The sequence below is a fragment of the Trichechus manatus genome, unplaced genomic scaffold (assembly GCF_000243295.1).
Source record: "Trichechus manatus latirostris isolate Lorelei unplaced genomic scaffold, TriManLat1.0 scaffold00030, whole genome shotgun sequence".
Classification (NCBI taxonomy): Eukaryota; Metazoa; Chordata; class Mammalia; order Sirenia; family Trichechidae; genus Trichechus; species Trichechus manatus.
Window position 1 is genome coordinate 14,788,110 of NW_004443966.1, and position 26,459 is coordinate 14,814,568.

Below are 26,459 nucleotides of genomic sequence, written 5' to 3' on the forward strand. Positions count from 1 at the left end.
GATCAAAGACTACAGCCTTCAGTATGGATTACACCTCAACATAAAGAAAACAAAAATCCTCACAGCTTGACCAATACGTAACATCATGATAAATGGAGAAAATATTGAAGTTGTCAAGGATTTCATTTTACTTGGATCCACAATCAATGCCCATGGAAGCCGCAGTCAGGAAGTCAAACAACGTAATGCATTGGGCATATCTGCTGCAAATGATGTCTTTAAAGTATTAAAAAGTAAAAATGTCACTTTGAGGACTCAGATGCCCCTGACCCAAGCCATGGTATTTTCAGTCACCTTACATGCATGCGAAAGCTGGACAATGAATAAGGAAGACGAAAGAAGAACTGATGCCTTTGAATTATGGTGTTGGCAAAGAATATTGAATATACTGTAGACTACTAGAACAACGAACAAATCTGTCCTGGAAGAAGTACAACCAGAATGCTCCTTAGAAGTGAGAATGGCAAGACTTTGTCTCACTCACTTTGGACATGTTATCGGAAGGGACTATTCCCTGGAGAAGGACATTATGCTTGGTAAAGTAGAGGGTCAGCGAAAAAGAGGAAGACCTTCAATGAGATGGATTGATTGACACAGTGGCTGCAACAGTGGGCTCAAATATAGCAATCATTGTGAGGATGGCACAGGCCTGGGCAGATTTCACTCTGTTGTACATAGTGTTGCTATGAGTTGGAACTGACTTGACAGCACCTAACAACAGCATTACTTCAAGCTGTAAAAGCATTCATCTCAAAAATATAACACTTTACAGTAACTGTTTAATAGTCTAATTTTAATTAAACTCTTAGAAGTGATACTTAGTATAATATTTGTGAAATAAACTGTTGTGTAGCTGCAAATAATATTTTAAACTGTTTTGTCAATAAACTCATTTTATGATAGATCAATAAATGCCATTTGCAGAGTGATTAAACTGTCTTTATTGTAATGGTGTTTTACTCTGTAGTGATGTTATGCTGTCAAGACTAATTACTGTATGCAGAATTGTTGTCAGTTGTAAGAGTTTTTCTTAACATTTTCATTATATTAGTGGTCTTATTGTACACTTAATATAAATGTATCTATAGACCAGTCAGTGGTTATTTAGTATTTATATCCAGTGTATTAAAATTCTCCTATCAATAAATGTAGATAATATTTCAAGTATATTGGAATTTTATGGGAAATTCTTTCAGTATATATTAGCAGTCAAACTATAGACCTTTTGCTTAAAAAGCTCTACATTTTAGTTGACCTTTGGTAAGGAAAAAGTTCAGTAATTCAATACTTCTTTTGTAATATTCCATGGTAAAGTATTTTGCAATACTAAGTGGAATGGCATAAAGGCACTACCAGAGTCTGTCTATTTATTTACTTATCTATTTATTTTGGTGCTGCAGTTATATTAACAAAGGCAGTTAGCCTTGGAAATCAGAAGAATTGAGTTCTGTCTAGTGTTGGTGTGCCAATACTAGTTATGTGAAGTTGGGCAAGTCCTAAACATCGTCTTTTTTTTTTTTTTTGGTCTGTAATTAAAGTAGTTGGAATGTGCTTTCTAAGATTATTTTCAGCTCTATGATTCTACTAAATTATGTCAGTAGTAAACCCAGTGTAAATGTATAAGTTCTTTTCTGCTGCTTAACCAGTAAACGAGTGTTTTGTTTTGTTTTTTAGAATGAGCAGCCCAAATCAACTATGCTGGTGATTTTAAGTACCTATAGTACTATATAAGGAGCCCTGGTGGCACAGCGGTTAAGAGCTTGGCTGCTAACAAAAGATCAGCAGTTTGAATCTACCAGCAACTCCTTGGAAACCCTTTGGGGCAGTTCTACTCTGTCCTATAGGGTCACCATGAGTTGGAATTGACTTGACGGCAACAGGTTTGGTTTGTTTTTTTGTTTTTGGTATAGTACTATATAAGGAGCCTGGTGGTGCAGTGATTAAGGCGCTGGACTGCTAACCGAAAGATCGGCAGTTTGAAACCACCAGTGGCTCCGTTGGGAGAGAGATGTGGCAGTCTGCTTCCATAGAGATTTACAGCCTTGGAAACCCTGTGGGGTCACTACGAGTCAGAATGGACTTGACGGCAGTGGGTGGATATAGTACTATATAGGAGCCATGGTGGCACAGTGGTTAAGTGTTTGGCTGCTAACTGAAAGGTTGGCTGTTTGAACCCACCAGCCACTTCACGGGAGAAAGATGAGGCAGTCTGCTTCCGTAAAGATTTACAACCTTGGAAACATGAGGGGGCAGTTCTACTCTGTCCTATAGGGTCATTATGAGTCGGAATCAACTTGATGGCAATAAATGTAGGTGTACCTATGTATGTGTATATATGTGTATGTGTGTATATACACACGTATATATACCATTGGTATCATGTCTTCAAGTTCTGTATATAATGTTAAGCGCCTTTTTTTTTTTTAATGTACATACTCTGCTTCCTAGAGATGGAATTTTAGCACTAACAAAAAAGAACAATCTTTGTACATACTACAGATATGTATCACAGGACGTGATAAGGATAGTTGCTTTTTGGAAGGCTTACTAGAGAAGGGAAGATTTGTGGGTCATCTTAGTTGTTTATTTCATAATCACTGTTTGCCATATTTTGAAACACTAAAGCTTATGAGATGTGAATTTTTTTTTAATAACAAGAAGCATCATGTGGCTATATGGTTGGGCTTGTTGCCAGGAAGAATATATGTGTGTGTGTGTGTGTAATATATATGTATGAAATATACATGATACAGACATATATACATGTCTGAACAAAAGGATTTTGATTTGGGATGAAAACCAAAATAAATTTTCTCTTTGCCAGATATTTGCCATTCATGCCTCACCTTTGTAAATAATCCCACTGCCAAGAGCTTAGACTGTTTATATAAATGTTAAAAATTTAGTTTCAATCCTTAGAAAATGTTCAGAAATGTATATAGGAAATGTATTTCTGTGCATTAAGAAATACAGTTTTGGATAAACTTCATTTCTACTTCAGCCACCTTATTTATTGTTGATGTTAGGTGCTGTTGAGTCAGTTCCAACTCATAGCAACCCTATGTACAACAGAACAAAACACTGCCCTGTCCTGCGCCACCCTCACAATCATTGTTATGCTTGAGCCCAGTGTTGCAGCCACTGTGTCAGTCCATCTTGTTGAGGGTCTCTCTTTTTTGCTGACCCTTTGCTTTACCAAGCATGATGTCCTTCTCCAGAGACTGGTCCCTCCTGATAACATGTCCAAAGTGAGTGAGACAAAGTCTTGCCATTCTCGCTTCCAAGGAGCATTCTGGCTGTACATGTTCCAAGGCATATTTGTTCATTCTTCTGGCAGTCCATGATATATTCAGTATTCTTTGCCAGCACCATAATTCAAAGGCATCAGTTCTTCTTCAGTTTTCCTTATTCATTGTCCAGGTTTCACGTGCATATGAGGTGATTGAAAATACCATGGCCTGGGTCAGGCACACCTTAGTCCTCAAAGTGATACATCTTTCCTTCTTAACACTTTAAAGAGATCCTTTCCAGCAGATTTGCCCAGTGCAATTCATCTTTTGATTTCTTGACTGCTGCTTCCGTGGGCATTGATTGTGGATCCAAGTAAAATGAAATCCTTGACAACTTCAATCTTTTCTCCATTTATCATGGTGTTGCTTATTGGTCCAGTTGTGAGAATTTTTGTTTTGTTTTGTTTATGTTGAGGTGTAATCCATACTGAAGGCTGTAATCTGATCTTCATCAGAAAGTGCTTCAAGTCCTCTTCACTTTCAGCAAGTAAGACTGTGTTATCTGTCTGCATATCACAGGTTGTTAATGAGTCTTCCTCCAATCCTGATGTCACATTCTTTTTCATATACTCCAATTTCTCAGATTATTTGCTCAGCATACAGATTGAATAAGTATGGTAAAGGATATAACTCTGACGCACACCTTTCCTGATTTTAAACCATGCAGTATTCCCCCTCCTTGTTCTGTTTGAACGACTGCCTCTTGGTCTGTGTACAGGTTCCACATGAGCACAATTAAGTGTTCTGGAATTCTAATTCTTCACAGCGTTCCCTGTAATTTGTTATGATCCACACAGTTGAATGCCTTTGAATAGTCAGTAAACATCTTTCTGGTATTCTCTGCTTTCAGCCATGATCCATCTGACATTAGCAATGATATCCCTTGTTTCATGTCCTCTTCTGAATCTGACTTGAATTTCTGGCAGTTCCCTCTTGATGTACTGCTGCAGCTATTTTTGAATTATCTTCAGCAAAATGTCACTATGCCTTCAGTGCAGCTTGGACTTCCTCCTTCAGTCCCGTCCGTTCTTGATCATATGCTGCCTCCTGAGATGTTTGAACATCGACCAGTTCTTTTTGGTACAGCGACTCTGTGTATTTCTTCCATCTTCTTTTGATGCTTCCTGCCTCGTTCAGTATTTTGCCCATAGAATCCTTCAGTGCTGCAACTCAAAGCTTGAATTTTTTCTTCAGTTTTTCAGCCTGAGAAACGTGGAGCGTGTTCTTCCCTTTTGGTTTTCTATCTCCAAGTCCTTGCACATTTCATTTAATACTTTACTTTGTCTTCTTGAGCCACCCTTTGAAATCTTCTGTTCAGCTCTATTATTTCATCATTTTTTATTTAGGTAAATGGAAGTTCTGTCTTGCAATTTGCATTCTCCTCAAATTTAAAAATCGACAGAAAGTATCTATACCATTTGCTCAGCGTGCAGTAAGGCCTTAAGTAGGAGGTAAATTAAAGTTCCTACAGTGCTGAAGTTAATTCAATTTGGTAACCTTCCTGTTTGTTTAAAATTGTACATATGGGAAATCTTAGCTTAAATCTTATTTAATTCACGTTTATTGCTGATAAAATGTATATTCTTTGCCAATATATCATTTTGTGGAAAGGCAGATTATAGTTGCTTATTGATTGCTGTTCTTATCAATTTTTATGAAACAATCAAAATTATAGCGCATAGAGAATGATATTCTTTCCAGGAGGACTTGTACTTCTCTGTTTTTGCAGATTGCTTATTTGGGAAAATGTTAACATATCTTATAATAGATGTTTAACAAATATTTGTTGATTAATTGAATTGATATAAATAGATGGTTACTCTTATTGACTTACAAAAGAGACCTAAATTCGTCTATAAACATTTTCCTTTGTTTGCCTACTCTGAGTGCCTAGTATGTGCTAGACAGTGACATAAATGCTCATTTAACATTACAACTACCTTATAAAGTAGATTTTATCTCACTTTTACAGATGAGAAAACTGACGTTCAGAAAGCTTACCTAACTTGCCCAAGATCGTCGAGCTCACCAGGATTCAAATTTAGGTCTATCAGACTCAAAAGCTCAGGTTCTTTCTAAAGTATACTGTTTCCCTTTGCTTATTTGACCAGTTTAATTAGTTTCTTTAATTTTTTGGTGGTATTTATTAAAAAGAAAAGACTATAAAAATGTATTTATTCTAGATTGATTTTACCAGTTGTTTTTTTTTTGAAGTCAGACTTATTGAGGTATAATTTGTGTATTTTGCATATAATAAAATGTACCTCTTTTTAAGTGTACGGTTTGATGAGTTTTGACAGATGTATACAGTCATGTAATCACTACCACAACATTCAAGATCTGGAACATTTCCAATCCCCCCCAAAAGTCCCTCATGCTCCTTTACACTCAATCCTTTTTTGTCACTACTGACCTAAATTCTATTCCTATAGTTTTGCCTTTTCCAGAATGTTGTGTAAACGGAATCATATAGTAGCCTTTTGCGACTGGCTTCTTTCACTTAGCATAATGCTTTCAGATTCATCCATGTTGTTGCAGGTGTCAGTAGTTCATTCCCTTTTATTGCTGAATTGCATTTAATTGTGTGGATGTACCGCAGTGTATTTATCCATTCGACGTTTGGGTTATTTCCAGTTTGGGATTATTCTGAATAAACTGCAAGAAATATTTGTGTTCATAACTTGTTTAGTTTTGGAATTTCAGGGTTATTGTGGCATTATCTTGAGTGACAGATACTCTCTCATGTGACTAGTATATAGATCCCTTCCCATTGCCATCGAGTCCATTCCAACTCATAGTGACCCTATGGAACAGAGTAGGAATGCCCCATAGGATTTCCAAGCCTGTATCTTTACAGAAGCATACTGACACATCATTCTGCAGCGGAGCGTCTGGTAGGTTCGAACCACCGACCTTTGGGTTAGCAGCTGAGTGCCTAACCACTGCAGAGTCTTAGATAATCTAAAATATGAGACACTTCATTGAAGACTTTGAGCCCTCTGTTAGAAATTGGGAGTGAAGAAACTTGGCTGTTTTCAAAATTTGAAGGGTAATATGTAACATTTGAGAGACTTTTTTTAGTTCCGTTTGCTATAGTAGTAGAAAGATAAATGATACGAAATGAAGTATAGCCAAAATGTAGTGTAATGGCAAACACTGGACTAAGAATTAGAAAATCTGTTCTAATCCTATAATTGGTTTCTGTTCCAGCTGTATCACTTTTTAGATTTGTGACTAGACAAATTAGTAACCTCTCTGAAAGAAGAATAAAACTAACATTTTTTCCAGATTTTTAATGTATCTATATTATCTCATTTAGTCCTCAAGACAAACCGATGAGGTACCTATGAGGTAGATAGTGTTTGCTCCTGTTTTACTGTTGAGGAAACTGCAACTCGGAGAGGTGAATAACTGGCAGTGGTAGCAAAGCCAGTGGGTGGTTGAGTCAACAGTTGATTCCAAATCAGTTCCCTTGTCTATAAAATGGAGACAACACCCACTTTGTAGTTATGAGAATTAAATATGATTATAGTAATAACTCAAAACTGTTACTCTCTTCCTTTCTACCCTTTTCTATAAAGATCTCCATTTCCTGTCTTATTATTTCAATAAGTATTTATTAGTTAGGAGAATTTTAAAAAGTGGGTGTTAACCTGATGGGTATTGTTTTGTTTTGTTTTTTGGTTGGTGGTTTTTGGTTTTTCATTTGTGTAAAAGATTACACAGTGTCAGCTGCTGGTGGGAATTTAAAAGGGTACAACCACTATGGAAAATGAATGATACGATGCCTCCTTAGAAAGTTAGAAATACCATCTGATCCAGCAATCCCACTCCTAGGAATACATCCTAGAGAAATAAGAGCTGTCGCATGAATAGACATATGTACACCCATGTTCACTGAAGCATTATTCACAATAGCAAAAAGATGGAGACAACTAAGTGCCCATCAGTAGATGAATGGGTAAATAAATTATGGTACATACACACAATGGAATGCTACTCAATGATAAAGAACAATGATGAATCCGTGAAATATCTCATAACATGGATGAATCTGGAGGGCATTATGCTGTGTGAAATAAGTCAGTCACAAAAAGACAAATATTGTATGCGACGACTATTATAAAAACTCAAGGTTTACACACAGAAAGAAACCATCTTTGATGGTTATGAGGAAGGGGAGGGATGAGGAGAGGAATCACTAGATAGTATACAAGTGTTAACTTTGGTGAAGGGAAAGACAACACACAGTATAGGGGAAGTAAGGACAACTTGCCCAAAGCAAAGTCTTAGAAGCTTCTAGACAAATCCAAACACCTTGAGGGACCAAGTCGCTGGGGCTAAAGGCTGGGGACCATGGTCTCAGGAGACATCTAGGTCAATTGGCATAACATAGTTCCTAAAGAAAATGTTTTGCATCCTACTTTGGTGAGTAGTGTTGGGGATCTTAAAAGCTTGTGAACGGCCATCTAAGATACATATACTGGCCCTGTTCCGTTCAGAGGAAAGGAGAATGAAGAAAACCAAAGACACAAGGAAGGTATTAGTCCCGAGGACTAAGGGACCTTGTGAACCACAGCCTCCATAGTCCTGAGCCCAGAAGAACTAATTGGTGCCTGGCTACCACCACTGACCTCTCTGACGGGGATCACAATAGAGAGTCCCGGACAAAGCATAAGAAAAATGTAGAATAAAATTAAAATTCACAAGAGAAGACCAGACTTAACTAGTCTGACAGAGACTGGAGGAACCTTCAAGACTATGGCCCCTGAATACCCTGCTAAGTCAGAACTGAAGCCATTCCCGAAGCCCACTTTTCACCCAAAGATGAGACAGGCCTATAAAACAACTAGTAACACACGTGAAGAACGTGCTTCTTAGTTCAATCAGATATATGAAACCAAATGGGCAACTCCTGCCCAAAAGCAAGACGAGAAGGCAGGAAGGGACAGTCAAACTGGACCAATGGACACGGGGAACCCAGGGTGGAAAAGGTGAGAGTGCTGACACATTGTGGGAACTGCAACCAATGTCACAAAACAATTTATGTATAAATTTTTGAATGAGAAACTAATCTGTGCTGTAAACTTTCACTAAAGCACGATAAAATTTAAAGAAAAAAGATAACAGTGTCAGAATGCTGGTATATTAGTGTGTGTGTGTTTGTTTTAATCATAAACATTAGAAAAAAAAACACTAAGCCAAATAGAATTCATAGTATAGTCTGACAATCTGGTAGATTATTCTCACTTGATTCCTCTTAGCACATCCTCTTAATCGTGTTTCCCAGTGTGAAGCTTTCTGAATTGCTTTGTGCAGTAGCTCAAAACTGCATTCTACTACTTCTGTATCAAAAACTAGCACCATAATTACTTGCATTTAAAAATAAGCCTGATTTCTTCCATATACAGCTTCTTCTGCATTGCCAGACTGTATCTTTATGCCTTATGATTTTTCTTTCTAATTACTATAAGCAAGCAACTTGATGAACCTTTCCCCTTTTCTCATTCCTGTTTTGCAGGATGGCACCAAACTTGATAAAGATATTCCATAAAAACTTATACTCAGCAGCTGTTCTGTAGAACTTCTTAGGATAGTTCTACCAACTTGTACTGTGAAGTCCTCTTATGCATGAACTGTGCAGAGTAAACACATCATTAGGTTTTCTGTCTATTGACTTTTCTAGTGAGTTGAGAAATCTTACACAGCTGGAGAAGCCTGGGGCTCCTTTCTGAAATGATTTATTTACATAACATATGCTTAGTTTGACACATTGCTTAGAGGAGAGTGGAGAGCTTTTTTAGTTAAGTACTATACAGTACTTCAAAGAACATGTTAGCTATACTATAATTGTTCAGCTTTTCTAGATACAAAGCAACTCTTTGCTTTTTAAAAACCTTCCTGTCCTAGTTTTTTATATTACTGCTTTCAATGTTAGAGAGAATTAAACTGAATGCATTTAGAAGCTCTTTGAGAAATAAATTTGTTTCAGAAGCTGTTTCATAATGCTAGTAGTTTAAAATGGTGTCTGCACAAACCAAGGGCAAGTCAGTCTGCTGTTATCTATTTGGTGAGCAAGTAAATATTGATTTGGAGTTAGATAATATGTCATTGTGATCTGAAGTGAAAAATCTATACTTTGAAGCCAGGTAAATCTGAGTTAAAATCCCATTATGTGCTTGCTAACAATTTTTCTTCAGTAGAGTTAAAAGCTACTCAATCTCCTCATCTATATGCTGGTGATAATAAGAGCTCCTTTACAGAATTTGATTTCAATAGCTGGAAGTATGTACACCAAAAACCAAACCTGTTGCCATGGAGTCAATTCCAACTCAGAACTGCCCCATAGGGTTTCTAAGACTGTAATCTTTTTTTTTTTTTTTTTAGATGAAAGTTTACAGAATAAATTGTTTCTCATTAAACAGTTAGTACACATACTGTTTTATGACATTGGTTAACAACCCCATGACATGTCAACACTCTCCATTCTCTACCTGGGGTTCCCTATTACCAGCTTTCCTGTCCCCTCTTGCCTTCTAGTCCTTGTGCTTGGGCTGTTGTGCCCTGTTAGTCTTGTTTTGTTTTGTGGGCCTGTAGTGGCTGAAGGGTGAACCTTGGGAGTGACTTCATTACTGCGTTAAAAGGGTGTCGTGGGGCCATACTCTCGGGGTTTCTCCAGTCTGTCAGGCCAGTAAGTCTGGTCTTTTTTTTTAGTTAGAATTTTGTTGTACATTTTTCTTCAGCTCTGTCCGGGACCCTTTATTGTGATTCCTGTCAGAGCAGTCAGTGGTCTTTATGGAAGCACACTGCCACATCTTTCTCCTGAGGAGCAGCTGGTGGGTTTGAACTGCTTACCTTTCAGTTAGCAGGTGAGCGCTTGACCACTGCACCACCAGGGCTCTTTGAAAGTATTTATAAGAAAAAAACTTAACCCGTTGCCGTCAAGTCGATTCTGACTCATAGCAACCCTATAGGACAGAGTAGAACTGCCCCGTAGGGTTTCCAAGAAGTTGGTGGTAGATTTGAACTGCTGATCTTTTTGTTAGCAGTGGAACACTTAACCACTGTGCCACCAGGGCTCCTGAAAGTATGTATAGCACCTGGCATATGGTAAAAATACTCATCAACTATTTCCTTTCCTTGTATTTCCCCCTTCTCCTCCCCTCCAAAAAGATGTGTTCGCAAGACCGTAGGCTGAGGAGAAAAGCTAAGGGGCAGGCATAAATTAAAAGAGTACTGGATAACATAGGAGCAATAGAACGGAAACTAGAAATGCAGTATCCATTTTAAACTATGCACCAGAAGCAATAGAGAGCAGATTAGAAATTTCAGTAAATTGAATCAGTAATATGGAATACACACTTGAGAAGCTCTCTCAGAATGCAAAGGAAGGGGGAAGAGATGGAAAAAGAAAATATGAAGAAAAAGATGGTAGCGTAAACGATAGAGTACAGGGATACAATATATAGAGATAATTGTCATTTCTTGACGAGACCAGAACAAACTGAACAGGAGCTGTTATTAAACACACTATAGATAAAAACTTCCTGAGCAGAAGGATGACCTGAGCCTACAATTCAAACAGGCATGTTGCCAAACATCAGGAAGATTTAATGAAAAGAGACCAAACAACTGAACCTATCCTGGTTTTGTACTTTCCTGGCGTTAAAAAAAAAAAAAAGTTATCAGGCACCTAGGCAGGGGTAAAATGAGCATATAAAAGTTATTCACAAAGAAGGAAAAGGCAGGCTAGCCTTACATTGTTCCTACAATTAAACCCCCGGAGACAGTTGAGCAATGTGTAGAGTTCTGAGGAGGAACAAGTTGGACCCAAAATATTCTTTATCCAGCCAAGTTGCTTGACTAAGAAGCAGAACACATTTTTAATTCTTCAAGTGTTCAAAGTATATACCACTCACTTCCAAAAGGTCGGCAATTTGAATCCACCAGTTGCTCCTTGGAAACCCTATGGGGCAGTTCTACTCTGTCCTGTAGGGTTGCTATGAGTCAGAATGGACTCGACAGCAATGGGTTTGGTTTTTGGTTTTGCCCTTCTGAAAGAATTATTTGTAAACATACTCCAGCTGACTGAGAGATTCTTCAGTATACAGGCAAAAGCCAGAACTTGAAACTTTTCCCCAGATATTAGCGCTTGGCTACTAACTGAAAGGTTGGTGGTTCGAACCCACCAGCCACTCCGTAGGGGAAAAGATGTGGCAATCTGCTCCAGTAAAGATTACAGCTTAGGAAACCCTATGGGGCAGTTCTACTCTGTCCTATAAAGGTGCTATGAGTCGGAATCAACTCGACGGCACTGATAATTTTCATTCTGAGGATAATTATAGACAATCTGTGTCCAAAATTATATGTCCTTGCCAGAAATTAAGTAGGAAAAAAAAAGTTAAAACCTTTATATTCTCCTTTTTTGGCATGGCTAATAAAAAGATACTCATGGAACAAAAATATTTTTATCTGAAAATTTCCTCATTTTTACACCCTAATTTATTATACTTGTACGTTAGTTACTCTCCTTGTACATACTGCCACCTTGGGGTTTGTAGGATATCACTGCATTATTTTCAAAGCCTCAAATTAACATGAACTGATGAAATTGTTAAGCTCCATGCTGTCTCTGGAGAAAGGTTTTCTTCAACAAGCTATACCAGAACATCATAATAATTATTAACAGAAATAAAGGCTTGTAATACATTTGTAAGCCGTTACTGGATTTGCAGCCATGGAGGAGAGTTATCCTATTTTCAAAGGCTTAATTACCCTAAACTACCTGGAGACCAGGTAGAGTTATTGGATTTGATATACATAAACAGATTCATAATTATGATTCATTCCTACTCCTTTCTAATACAGTGAAACTTGTGAGAGCTGGAACTTGACGGGACTGCCTTGTTTTTCCAGGTCTCGCAGGTTTTCTACCTTTGACAGGGTGCGGGCTTGGCACTTTTCTGTTACTCTCTGTTAGTGGAAAATATTTGCTTTTTCTGTCTCTGCCAGGTTTCCGCCTTATATGGGCTACAGCTTTCGCAGTTTTTACTGTATTGATATGGCATGTAACTAGAATGTTGCATTTGAAGAAAACTAAAAAATTCCAACAGCTTCATTCAGAAATGCTAATAAATTTTTACAGCAACTAGATAACTTCTTCTAAAATTGTATTTTACCTGTGTGAAGTTTTAATTCAAGATCAAAATCCTACTTTGTCTAAAACAAGACCTGTTAATGTCTAAATTCAGCTCACAATCTGTAACCTGTTATAAATTAAAATCTCTTCTGGGAAAGGGTAGTATTCAGCTTCTGAAATAGAATATTTATCTGCCTGTTCAAAGATACCCTCTGACATGTCAATCAGAGCACAGCTTGAGAGTCACACTAACGAACTTGAATTTAAATCCTGTTCTTAATGCTAAGTATGTGAACCATCACCAATCATGTGACCTCTGGTAAATTATTTAATATCACTAAACCTAAGTTTCATCATCTGTAAAATAGGGAGAAACACCATTTTTTAATCATATTTAGGTTCTCATCTTGGCTTTGTCCCTGTCTTCTCTTAGTGAATCTCTAGAAAAGCTGTTATGCCTTAGTCTCCTCATCTGTCAAAATGTGAATAATATACTGTGTATCCCCTCCTGAGTTTCTTTGGGATGTTTGCTTAGAAATTTAATCCAATTGAAGCATGTTAAGCCACTTGTATCAAAGATGATTTTAACGTTGTTATTAAAAATAAAGTGGACTAGCAAAATTACCTTCCCGTTTTGACCTGTCATTATTGTGAGTCAAAAGAATTCTACTTGTTTACATTACTGGAAGGGTCCTGACCACCAGCAATATTAGGCAGTTCTCGTTTGAGTTGATCACTGAATATTTAACCCTGTGTCTGTATAATTTAAATCTTGGTCTATCAAGAAGTAAACAGATGGAACATTGCTAATAGCAATAACTAAATTTTGAAATAAATCTGTTTTAAAGAGTTGGCCCGCATACAGCATCACAATCCATATTCTTTTGTGTCATTTATGTTCATTTTTATTTGGATCGTAATTTCAGAATACCCAAATTTGGGAAAGCAAACGAAGTTGTCTAGTTTAAATGTGTGTTATTTAAAAAAATGCTTACTGAACAACGTTCATTCATTCTATTTCAGCAAATCTTTACTGAATGCTTACTGTGAGCCGGGCGCACTTCTAGGTACCTGGAGTCTAGTAGTGATCAAAAGAAGCAAAATCCCAGCCCTCGTGAAATAAATTCTGGTGGATGGAGATGGATAGTAAGATAACATGTACTGTATCAAATAATGATGAATGCTATGAGGAAAAGTAAAGCAGAGTAAGGGCCTAGAAAGCGATGGGCTGAGAATTGCTATCTTAAATAGGGTGGTCAGAGAAGGCTTCTCTGATAAATTGACATTTAAGCAGAGCTCTGAATGAAGTAAGGGAGCAAGCCACGTAGATATCTGGAGAAACAGAGTTCCAGGTTGAGGGAGTGGCAAGTTCAAATACCCTGATATGGGAGTGTATTCGGCTGTCAATCTTCTACTCATTCTACCTTGAAGCTTTCCTTAACACCTCTTCTGTACAATGGGAGAGTTAAGGGCTTCCCTGTCTGTGTTCCATAGCATATTCTGCATACAGTTATTATACTTATCTCATAGCATTATCATATTTTATGCCTATGCCAACTAAACTGTCCTGTAGGGACATGGATAGTGCCTCACTTGCCACATAGTAGCTGCTGAATAAATGCTTGTGGAATCAATCAATTTGATTACTTATTGAACAATGACTATTCCTTCTGTTTAGTCGTTGTTGTTATTAGGTGCCTTCGAGTAGTTTCCGACTCATAGTGACCCTGTGTACAACAGAACGAAACACTGCCCAGTCCTGCGCCATCCTCACAATCATTGCTATGTTGAGCCCATTGTTACAGCCTCTGTATCAATCCAACTCATTGAGAGTCTTCCTTCTTTCTGCTGACCCTCTGCTTTACCAGGCATCATATCGTTCTCCAGGGACTAGTCCCTCCTGATAACATGTCCAAAGTACATAAGATGAAATCTTGCCTTCCTCGTTTCTTAGGAGAATTCTGGCTATACTTCTTCCAGGACAGATTTGTTCATTCTTTTGGCAGTCCATGGTATATTCAATATTCTTCGCCAACACTGTAATTCAGATAGATCAATTCTTCTTCAATCTTCCTTATTCATTGCCCAGCTTTCACATTCATTTAAAGGGATTGAAAACACCATGGCTTGGGTCAGGCTCAAAGTGACATCTTTGCTTTTTAACACTTTAAAGAGGTCTTTTGCAGCAGATTTGCCTAATGCAATATGTTGTTTGATTTCTTGACTGCTACTTCCATGGGCATTTAGTTATTACCAAAGGATTTTAATAAATATTAATTATTAGATACATAAATAGAGGAAATAATGATCAAACAAGCCTTAGTCTACACTCTTCAGAGGAAAGAAAAAGCCAGTAACAATTCTTTAAATGAAGTCTTTTAAAGTTTATCAGAAGGTTGTTGTTTACTGACTTATACCTTCATATATTTAAAACTCATGGTGATAGTCACAGTTCTTGGTGTTTACTTAATGGTTACTTGAAATATTCACTTAGAAGAAATGAGCCTAAAAAGTAAGGTATCACAGAACAGTTCTTTGAATTGTAAATGGTTTCAGAAGAAAACAGTTTGCTCCCTCAAACAAAAACTAAAGTTATATTTTGAGTTCCTTAATTTTTAGTTATTTCTGCAAAGACGTTATTCCATGGTGTCTTTATGATATTTGCTGAATGTTATATTCTGTTTTAGACCTCCAAATTTACTTAAACCAATTTTAGTTTAAAAAAAAAAAATCCAAATCTAAAATCCGGTAAGATTGTATCTTATGAAATACATCTTTAGGGTCAGCAATAAGGGAGGTTCAGGGTTTCTTATTTTATGGATTTTTTTTTAAAGCCTTTTTATTTTTTTAACCTTGAAAAGTTAATCTAGTTCATGGATGTGGCAAAAGTTTTTTCAAGTAAGTTGGAAGCAGAAAACCCTGGTTTTAGCTTTAAAAGTGACTATCATTTATACCTAGCAGAATGTTAGTTCAATCTACTCTTTGAAAATTTGAAAGTTTTTATGGTCAGTTTTCTATAATTTGAGCAACATTCTAATAAAATTCCCTAATTTACCTTCAGATAAGTCTGTCTGGTGGTTAATACTGCGTGTCAACATTCAGGGTTTCTCTCTTTCCATCCTTCTGTCTTCTCGTCTTCCTCCTCCCCTCAAAAAGAATGTCAGTGCCTGTGTTGAAAACTAAATATTTATGAACATTTTTTAACTTAAAATTTACATTTCTTTCTTATAAAATTTTAACAAAATTGACTTTGCTGTTTGTAATGTTCAATTTTATGGTTAAAAAAAAATGAGGACATCATGCTTGGTAAGGTAGAGGGTCAGCAAAAAAGACGAAGACCCTCAACGAGATGGATTGACACAGTGGCTGCAACAATGGGCTCAAACATAGCAACCAATGATTGTGAGGATGGCTCAGGACTGGGCAGTGTTTGTTCTGTTATACATAGGGTCTCTGTCAGTTGGAACTGACTCGACAGCACCTACCAGCAACAGCATATATGCACTATAAACGAGTTGCCATTGAGTCAATTCCAGCTCATAGCAACTGTATGTATGTGCATCAGAGTAGAACTGTGCTCCATAGGGTTTTCAGTGGCAGACTGTTTGGAAAGTAGATCACCAGGCCTTTCTTCTGAGGCACCTCTGGGTGAACTTGAACTGCCAACCTTTTGGTTAGCAGCCAGGCACGTTAACCCTTTGCACCACCCAGGGACTCTCCAGTTACTGTCGAGTAGATTCCTACTCATGACAACCCTAGGTGTGTCAGAGTAGAACTCTTATTTCCACCTTTTTGCTATTGTGAATAATGCCACAATGAACACTGGTGTATATGTATCTGTTTGAGTCCCTGCTTTCAAGTCTTTTGGGTATATACCTAGGAGTGGAATTGCTGGGTCGTATGGTTATTCTATGTTTAACTTTTAGAGGAACCACCAAACTGTTTTTGTTAGCTGGTGCACCATTTTACATTCTCACCAGCAATGCACCGTGGTTCCAATTTCTCTGTGTCCTCACCAACACTATTTTTTGTTTTTCTGTTATCTGTCTTTTTGATTATAGCCATCGTAGTGGGTATGAGGTTCCTAGGTTGTGGAAATGGTTTACATTCAACTGCTAACCTAAAGGTTCAAACCCACCCTGAGGCACCACGGAAGAAAGGCCTGGTGATCTGCTTCCATAAAGATTACAGCCAAGAAAACCCTATGGAGCAGTTCTACTCTGCATTACACAGGGTCACCATGAGTCAGAATCAGCTCAATGCAACAAGTTTGGCTTTTTATCCCCCCAGTGGGTGTGAAGTGATAACTCTTGATTTTGGTTTGCATTTCCCTGATGACTGGTAATGTTGAGCATCTTTTCATGTGCTTATTGGCTATTTGTATATCTCCTTTACCCATTTGTGTTTTCATTATTGAGTTGTAAAAGTTGTCTATTCTGGATTCTATGCCCTTATCTGATATTTTATTTGCATGTATTTTCTCCTATTCTGTCTTGTTTTACTTTCTTAATGGTATCACGTGCATCGCAAAAGTTTTAATTTTTGATCAAGTGGAGTTTATGTATTTTTTTGTTTTTGTTACTTGTGCTTTTGGTGTCGTATCTAAAAAGGCTTTGCCTAACCCAAGGTTATAAAGATTTACTCCTGTGTTTTCTTCTATGAGTTTTATAGTTTTAGCTCTTACATTTAGGTCTTTGCTCTATTTTGAGTTAATTTTTTTACATGGTGTGAGGTAAGGGTCCAACTTCATTATTTTGCAGGTGGCTACCCAGTTGTCCCAACTCATTTATTGATGTACAGTCGATTTTATAAGCTATTGCATTCAGTTTGCTAGTATTTTGTTGAGGTTTTTGTGTCTATATTCATTAGAGATATTGGTTTAGCTTTCTTGTGATGTTTTTGTCTGGTTTTGGTATCAGGGCCATACTGGCCTCGTTGAGTTGGGCAGTGTTTCCTTCTCTTCTGTTTTTTGGAAGAGTTTGTAAAGATTTGGTATTAATTCATCATTAAATATTTGGTAGCACTCACCAGTGAAGCCTAGGCCTGGACTTTCTTTATGGCAAATTTTAAAATTATTAATTCAGTCTCTTATAAGTCTATTCAGATTTTCGAAGTCAGTTTCAGAAGTTTGTGTCTTTTAAGAATTTTCCAAGATCCTTAGAGATTATATGTTCATAATCAAATTTTGGGGTTATTTTCAATTTCCTACATTGTTGATTTACCAAAAGGACTAGTAACAAAGTTATCCAAAATCAAATTTAGAGCCATGGTAAGAATGAAGCTAGTAATGCCTAAGAAGCATACCATATGTTTAATATAATTAATCAGGTCTTAATTAGACATTATATTTAATGTTTCTGCCATTAAATATAAAGACTGGAATGGATTTAAAAAATTATCCCTGTTTAAAAGAATCATTTTGAAGAGTGTTGTATAAAACTTAGTACCATAGATTCCTGTTAGGTTATGTGTTGGGTGGGTGGTGTCAGCAAATAAGAAGTGATATGATAGAACTCTACTGAAAAGGCATATTGCTGTGTTAGAAAGTACATTAGACTAGGAATGGGGAGACTTGGGCTCTGCTTCCTGTTGTGCTGCTTATTAGCTTAGGTGAGTTAAACTTAACTTCTTAGCCTCCGTTTTCTGACATATATAAAATAGAAATAATATCTCTCTTGTCTCCATTGTAAGGTTGTTCCGTATTTTAGAGTAAATAATATTGAAAATAGTTTCAAAACTAAAACATTGTATACAATGGAATATTATAAAAGAGATATGAAGTACTGATACTTGCTATAGTACAACATGGATGATATATATGAAAGAGAATGAATGAAATATTGATTATTGCTACAACATGGATGAACCTCAAAAACATGCTAAGTGAAAGAAGCTAGTTGCAAAAGAGTGTATGTTGTATGATACCGTTTGAAATTTGTACAAAAGAAAGTAGATTAGTGGCTGCTTTGACTGGGGAGTAGGGGAGAGGACCTTGGTTGGGTGGGAAATGGGGAGTGACTACTAATGGGTACAGGTTTCTTTGTAGGGTGATGAAAATGTTCTTAGATTATGGTAATGGTTGTACAACTCTATAAATATACTAAAAACCATTGAATTGTATAATTTAAATGGTTGAACTTTATGGTACATAAATTATGTCTTAATAAAGCTATTTTAAAAAGCAAAAGTAAAGCACTATAGAAATGTATGCAGTATTCATGTTACTGGTATTTTACACAAAGGTTCATATCAGAACCAGTTCGCTCTATGCCCACCAAAATAAAATTAGACCTGAGATTCTCTGACCTCTTAATTTTTTTAAGTCCTTTTGCTTGCTACTTCTCTTCATGGCCTCTCTCACCCCCAACTAGGGATTCATAATGAATAGCCCAGCATTGTCTTCTACCATTAGATATACTAGGAATGATACTTTTCTTAGTATATCATAAGAAAGGCATTTTCCTTTTTAGATACTGTATATTCTCAGAAAACACTTCAGTGCCTCCCTTACTGCAGTCATTGTTCTGGGAATGCGCCAGTGTACAATGGCTCTTGCCATCACGAAGCCCTTAGTCTAGTTGTGGACAGTAGGAAAAGCACGCTCGTTACGTGCAGGGTAAATTTACAAGTATGTTTAATCCCAGTTTCTCCACTATTGCTCTTGTTTCTGTACTTTCTTAATATAGAAAATAGATGAAAGCAGAACTGATCTGGTTGAAGAGGGCCTGAGAGGCCTGGGGCTCCGTTCACTACATTTTCCTCCTCTTCCCTTCATCGTCATCCTTGCAAGACCCTAGGGTTCTGTTGGAACACAATTTGAAAACCTGTGGTCTAAATTAATAGCTAAGAAACCAGAGGGCTAGGCCAGGCGTTCTTAGAATGTGGTCCCCGACTAGCATCTGCAGTATCACTTAGGAAGTCATTAAAAATGAAAATTCTGAGGTCACTACTCCAGATATACTGAATCAAAAATTCCATTGGTAGGGCCTAACGATCTGATGTAGTAAGCTCTCAATGTGATTCTGATGCTAGGTTTGAGAACCACTGAACTGGAATGTTTAACTGAACGAGTTGTCTAAGATCATAATTTAGAGCCATGATTCCCAAAATGTGCTGGGGTGCCCCAGTATCCTGCAGAGAACTCAGAAGGGTGCTAACAGCATATTTTACATTTTGGAAGGAAACACAATGATACTTGACATCTCTTGAACATTGTGTGAACTACTAGCTTGAGGTAATTAACAGTTTCAGTATTAGCTTGATGATACCATGTCTTTGCAATCTGGGTGCTATGAGAAAAAGCAAGTGCCAGTGTGGAATAGGAAATGAGGTTAATGGTGACCATTCTGATTCCAAGGTTTGAGAAGTTTGCAGTGCCTGACACATCCCGTTAATAATTAAGAATAATTTAAAAAATTTTTTTTATTTCAGTTTATGTATTATTTTTTAAAAACAGCTACTAAATTACTTGTTGTTTGCACCTAACTACTTAAAATTGGAACTATTAGGTATTCTTTTGGCTAGGGGCATCATGAAAAAATTACTGAGACACCAAGGGGAGGTTACCAGCCCAGAAAGTTTGGGAATCTCTGCTTTAGAGGATTATGCTAACTCAGCATTTTACCAAAGGGTGGGGGACACCTCTTACCTTTTCTTTGTCTGTGATGAAAAGTTTGAATTAGTAATTTTAAGTCTGATTAGATTATATACAATTAATAAAATTGTCTTAGCATGGTTGTTCAACATAAAAAATAACACTTAATCCTGTGAAATTTCAGCAGTACATCTTTGCATGAGAATCTTTCTTCTTGCCTCTGTAGGTATGGTCTGAATATGCGTTGCTTGGCAGCTCGGGTCAACTATAAGACTTTGATTATCATCTGTGCACTCTTCACTTTGGTCACAGTACTTTTGTGGAATAAGTGTTCCAGCGACAAAGCGATCCAGTTTCCACGACACTTCAGTGGCTTCAGAGATGGATTAGAGAAAAGAGCAGCAGCATCTGAGAGTAACAACTATGTGAACCACATGGCCAAACAGTCTGAGGACGCGTTCCCTCAGGAACAGCAGAAGGCGCCCCCTGTTGTGGGGGGCTTCAATGGCAATGGGGGAAGCAAGGTGTTAGGGCTCAAGTATGAGGAAATTGACTGTCTCATAAATGATGAGCATACAATTAAAGGGAGACGTGAGGGGAATGAAGTCTTTCTTCCATTCACTTGGGTAGAGAAATATTTTGACGTTTATGGAAAGGTGGTTCAGTATGATGGCTATGATCGATTTGAATTCTCTCATAGCTATTCCAAAGTCTATGCACAGAGAGCCCCTTATCACCCTGATGGTGTGTTTATGTCCTTTGAAGGCTACAATGTGGAAGTCCGAGACAGAGTCAAGTGCATAAGTGGGGTTGAAGGTTGGTATCTGACTGTTCCACTTGCATTTGCTACCCTGATTATGTTGAAGAATAAGAAAATGTAGGTTTTAATTATACAGCAAATACATAGCTTACTGTCAAGAGACCTTTCATCACTGATGTAGCAGGGAGGAACAGGTTAAGTCTGAGCCTAGGGCTTATCCCTAGATGGTATGATTTAAGGGCTGCAATAAGATCCTACTGGATCAAATAGGATTATTCAATTAACCTGCCTCAGAATCTAAAATTCTCACCAGTAAGGTCAAGGCACAGCATTCCCAGCAATTTCATGTTAAAAATATACAGTTATTATCCTCTGAGAAGAGATGGGAAAGGGAGAGAGACCATTCATCGATATACCAATGCAGTCTTTTTACCAGATTAGCCAGATGCCATCCCTGGAGGGAGGTTTAAAGTCCTACAGGACAAGACAATACATAGGTGCCATCTTCTCTGAACCAACAACTGAACCACTGTAGTCCATTACATACTGTCTTGCAGTGTATGCCATTCTTTCGTGGTCTTTAAAACCTGGGGGTTTCTTGTGGACATTAACAGTACATTTTGCAATTAGCATTTCAAATCTTGGGTTAATCAGAAAGCCAACTTCCATTTGACTTTAAAGTACGTCATTTAAAATGGGGAAAGAATTTAGGTGTGTGTTGATTGTCAAGTACAAATGTTAAAATTTCAGGATTTTATTTTCTACACTAAAGTTCTGTGGTAACATTATCTGTGTATCTAAATTTGTAAAATTTGAGTATATGAAACAGGATTACAAAACATGACATCTGTAGCTATGATCAAAAGTAACACACAGATAAAAAGTCAGTCCTTAAAAATGTTTTATAACATTGCATTGCCATCTGTCAACAAATAATGAATGAGTTAGTGAATACTTAATTTTGTTTTCTATCCCTGGTTAATTTGGTAGTGGTTTTTAGTAATTACGTAAACAACGTAAAAAGGAAACATTCTCCAGAAGTAAAACAGTGGAGAGTAGTGTTCAGAATAGGCTTGTAAATGTCTTTGCATAATTACTCATTTTGTTTCTCTATTTTATAGGTGTGCCATTATCTACACAATGGGGACCTCAAGGCTATTTCTACCCAATCCAGATTGCGCAGTATGGGTTAAGTCATTACAGCAAGAATCTAACCGAGAAACCCCCTCACATAGAAGTATATGAAACAGCGGAAGACAAGGAGAAAAACAGCAAGCCTAACGACTGGACGGTGCCAAAGGGCTGCTTTATGGCTAGCGTGGCTGATAAGTCTCGATTCACCAATGTTAAACAGTTTATTGCTCCCGGTGAGTAATGTATTGTGTGTGTCTGCTAATTGTATGTTGATTTATGGCACTTGATACGCCTTTAAAATTTTTAATATGATTTTAAAAAAGCACATTAGTAGACCTTTTATATTAAATATATAGAGAAACAAATGGCGTTACCCAAGCAACATCCCTAAAGAAGGAACAGGTAAAAACTCAAGGTTATAAAAAGGAATATGTATTGTGTGAAGAGCCAAGCCACAGATTGAATGTTAAGATCCAGGTGAACGCATGGTGTGTACTGGTGTCTCCTTCCAAGGATCTCTATCCCCCAGGAATGAAGTCCCTCAATTTATTTTAATATTTCAGTTCAATATTTATTCTTTAATTTTTAAACAGTTTTACATTGAGGCAGAAATTCTTCTTTCTGGAGAGAGTCATCCTTCCCTTTGCCTATTTTTTACCAGTAGCTTTTTTTTTTTGGGATAATATAGCATTGCCAAAGATAAGTCTGCTTCCCATATTGAATTTTGTTAATGTACAAGATTGTCTCAAACTTCATACAAAACCATTTTCATTAATAAAATCATTTATAAAATCAAATTAACTTTATGCAACATTTCCCGTTTTACTAAGATGGTCTCATTAATTAGGATGTAATGCATTTTTCTCCTCTAATCAATATCCGTGAGAATTAATGAATCCATTACTTAAAAAGACAATGAAATGATTTCAGTTAGCACCTTGGGCTTAGTTCTGTATGGAGAGATGCTGTCAAGAACAGAACTCAGTCCCCCTCCCGTCAACCTTGCATTGGGTGTCTAAAAATAGTGGAAAGGTTATAAGACCTCTTGTGTATTCTCTCCTTGTCCTTTATTGGTGACTGTGTGATTCATAGACCTTGAAAACCACAATACAAATCTACTCATTCTAAATGGCCTTAAGTAATGGATTTATGAGTGCTTAATGCCGTGCAAACAATGGGTGACCTTTAGTTTTTATTCGGTGACTAGAACTTCTTTGCTCCCGTGGCATTCTGTGATATTCCAGTACATAGAGCATCTTTGCTTATTTGTAAAACTGTATGCTTGGCTGGGTGAGAAGTTGCATGCATATGTTTAAGAATATTTAGCTTGTCATACCTAAGTAGTTATTGCAGCAGGAAATGGTTAAACTGATTAAGCAGGTTTGGGGTGTAGCCAAGGAGCTTATTTTTATACTGATTACTAATATTGTCTGGCTTAGGGTAGAAAACAGCAGTCCTCATCTTGTTCTCCTCAAGTATCCAGGAAGTATTCTAGAATAATCTTTTGAACTCTGTCCTATTTAGAGCAACAGATTTTATTGTACACTTTGGGTGCCCCAAGTAATATAAAAATAGGTCCAGACATACCAATAGGGGGATCCTTACCTTAGCCCTACATTCTGTAGCTAGTAGCTAGAGGTAAGGCAATCTCTAAGGTAGTTTTACGCACATGGAGTAGAAAACTCTGGCTGTGACAGTGACTCTTCAGTGGGATGCAAGCTACTCAGGGTTGAGACTCCCTGTTGGTAGGCACATGCTGGCTGGGATTGGGTGCTTGTGTTTATATCCTGGGTGTGCCTGGAGTTGTGTCTGATGAACAAGAGCGAGAGAGAGTGAGCTGGAGTTACGTGGGAGTTGTTGCTAAGAGCATTGTTTTTATCGAAGCATAGGTATGGGAGATGGGGCTGTTTTTTAGGGGCTGTGGGCCTCATGGTGGCTAAATTGAGAGAACCATTGTTGTGAAGAAGAAATTGGGACTTATACATAAAAGCATACCCCTAAGTGAGGTGAGGCTCTGGAGGACCAGGGGCTGAATGCTGTCAGCCTCCAATTTTCTCCCTGAAGGGAACAAAATCATCTAGGGAAAAGAACATAACGTGGGTCTGCAGCGTATTTTTTACTATCTTATTTGTTGGATAAAGTTTTGTTCCTCTTGCTCATTTTCAAATTGAATAAATTGAAACTTTATACCTGTCCTTCTCCTCAATTAACTTTCCCTTTCCTGAAGCACTCTCTTCTCTTGGTCTCCACGTCCTCACCTTCCCTGTCTCTGTGGCTATTCTTTCTCAGGCTTCTTGTGAGCTTCTCTTCCTCTGCCTGACCCTTATCTTTCAGTGTTCTGCAAGGATGTGATTAGGGCCTCTTCTCATTCCACATAGTAAGTTTGTTGATTAAATGAATGAATGCAAACAGTTTGTACTGTATGTAAAAACATTGATTTAAAGGCTGTTCTTAAATGTTTATCATCCTCTGTTGCCTAAAGTACATATACCAAAAATAAACAGATACAGTGACTCCTGGGAATAACTGCTTAGAGAGAGGAGGGGTCGTGGATTTCAAACAATAGAAAACTCAGAAGTTTCTATTAGTAGATTTAAAGCAGGAGTCTACAGATAACATTAAGACCTTCCAGTAGAACTCAGAACCTTGCCTAGTATATTTCCAGACTGGTTGCTACAACTATAGTCACATCCCATTTGCCACTGTTCAGATCCTTGTGAGTGATGCTGGAAGCCTGTTTAACCTCTCTGTACATCTATAAAATAGGAATTAAAAGACCTATCTTATAAGATTGTTGTAAAGACTATGATTGTTGGTTGGTTGATTTAAATTGGGGGTTATGGCTTCTCTGTCACTTCTCCTGTATGGCTCAGTAACCCCCCAGTGATGTTAAGGTTTTAGGAAAATTAATAGTTTTGAAAAAAGGTTACATCTCATGGTAGCATTCATTACTGATATCTTTGGACTGATCTGTTATATTGATATACAAAGTCATTGATTGAACCATATAGTTTCATCAGATTTATATACATAACGTGAAAATTAGAATGGAATTCTGAGAAGAAAATGAGTACTTCTTTAGCTTCCTCTAATTTGGATTTCTAAAGATGGATCATTGTTATCCAGGTTGGTGAGAAGGGATGTCATAATTAATAATATTGTCTGATTAATGAGGCATTACCCTACGAATAAAACAATAAGTAGCACTCAGTCTGCTCTGCTGAATATAATTTAATCTTGGGTGATTCATAAGTCAATTCAGAATCCTGCAGTGTTTCAGGGATGTTGTACTGAGTGTCAGCTTCCATGTTACTAAAGAGGCAGAAAAATGCTGGTTTAGAGAGAGATTGCATATTGACATTTTGCCAGATAAAATGGGTTCTTAACTATATTGGAAGTATACTTCTGAAATCATTTTTAGGAAGTCTTCTAAAGCATCATTTGATGAATAAGTCTATCAAAGATGTTCTCATTCTTGATTCAATTTCTATAACTGTCTGTTCCATCAATGAAGTAATTAAGAGCCCTGGGCCAAATATACACACACCGGTAGAATCCAGTGTTGTGAACGTTAAACGATCAGCTCAACATTCTGACACCCGCCAAGCTGATCCCACTGTATAGAATCATCAGTTCACATTTCCTGTCTTGCTCCTGGTAGCACACTAAATATTTCCTCAATGACTCCTCAAAGCAGATCTGTTTGTATGTCTGTGGAAATAACCCTTCCATTAATTATTCTCATGGGATGCCATTTCCAACATCATTCATCTTTTTCACAGTCTTTGAACTGGGGTCCAGGAAACTTAGCTGTTGGCCTTGGGCAAATGATTTAACCTTGCAACACTTTTATATCCTTACCTCTAAAATGGAAATAATAATTTCCCTACCAGCCTCAGAGGGTTATTGTAAGGATCAAATGAGATAATACATGTGAATGTATTTTGAAAATTTAAGCTCTATAAAGATGAAGATATTCATATTGACCTTTAGTATTTTAAACTTTTTACTACATATATTTTTGTTGTTGCCGCTACTCCTCCTGTTTGGTTGTAATATGCTCAGTTTCTTTTCTGGGTGGATCTAAACTAGCAGTGTTCAGTAAGTCGTCTTCATGAAAGTCAGTCATTGCACTCTGGATGCGCAAGAGAAATTTCCTATTTGATATTTGATAATTTCTCAGGTAAAATGGCTTTTACTGTTTTATCAGCCTCTGAAGCCAGTGATTTCAGAATAATAATAATAATAATCACTGTCATTTAATACTGTATGCCAGGCTATTATCTTTTTTTTTTTTTTTTCCCTTACGATTACCTTGCAAGGTGTTATTATCTCTATTTAGTATGTGAAGAAACTGAGGCTCAGAGGTGGCTCTTGCTGGAGATCTCAGAGCTAATAAGTGGTAGAGCAAGAATTCAAATCTTGAGGACTCCGGCAAGATGGCGGTCTAGGCAGAAGCACCACGCCGTCCCTCCACAACAAAGATCCGAAAAACTAAGCCAAACAGAGAATCAACAATCCTGAAACCCTAGAACATCAGAT

At 37.3% G+C, this 26,459-nt stretch overlaps 1 protein-coding gene across 4 annotated transcripts in view; it reads left to right on the forward strand.

The window, feature by feature from the left end:
* The window catches only part of GLCE (glucuronic acid epimerase), a 103,032-nt gene that overhangs the window by 59,780 nt on the left and 16,793 nt on the right, over nt 1-26,459 (forward strand). For 3 of the 4 annotated variants that reach the window (XM_004374699.2, XM_023729760.1, XM_023729758.1), the window contains 2 exons: nt 20,250-20,839; nt 21,905-22,150. In XM_004374699.2, coding sequence (XP_004374756.1) covers nt 20,263-20,839; nt 21,905-22,150 — 823 coding nt within the window. In that variant the 5' untranslated portion in view covers nt 20,250-20,262. Of the gene's footprint in view, nt 1-5,312; nt 5,336-20,249; nt 20,840-21,904; nt 22,151-26,459 lie in introns of those variants that run through there. The other variant, XM_023729759.1, reaches the window with a different exon arrangement.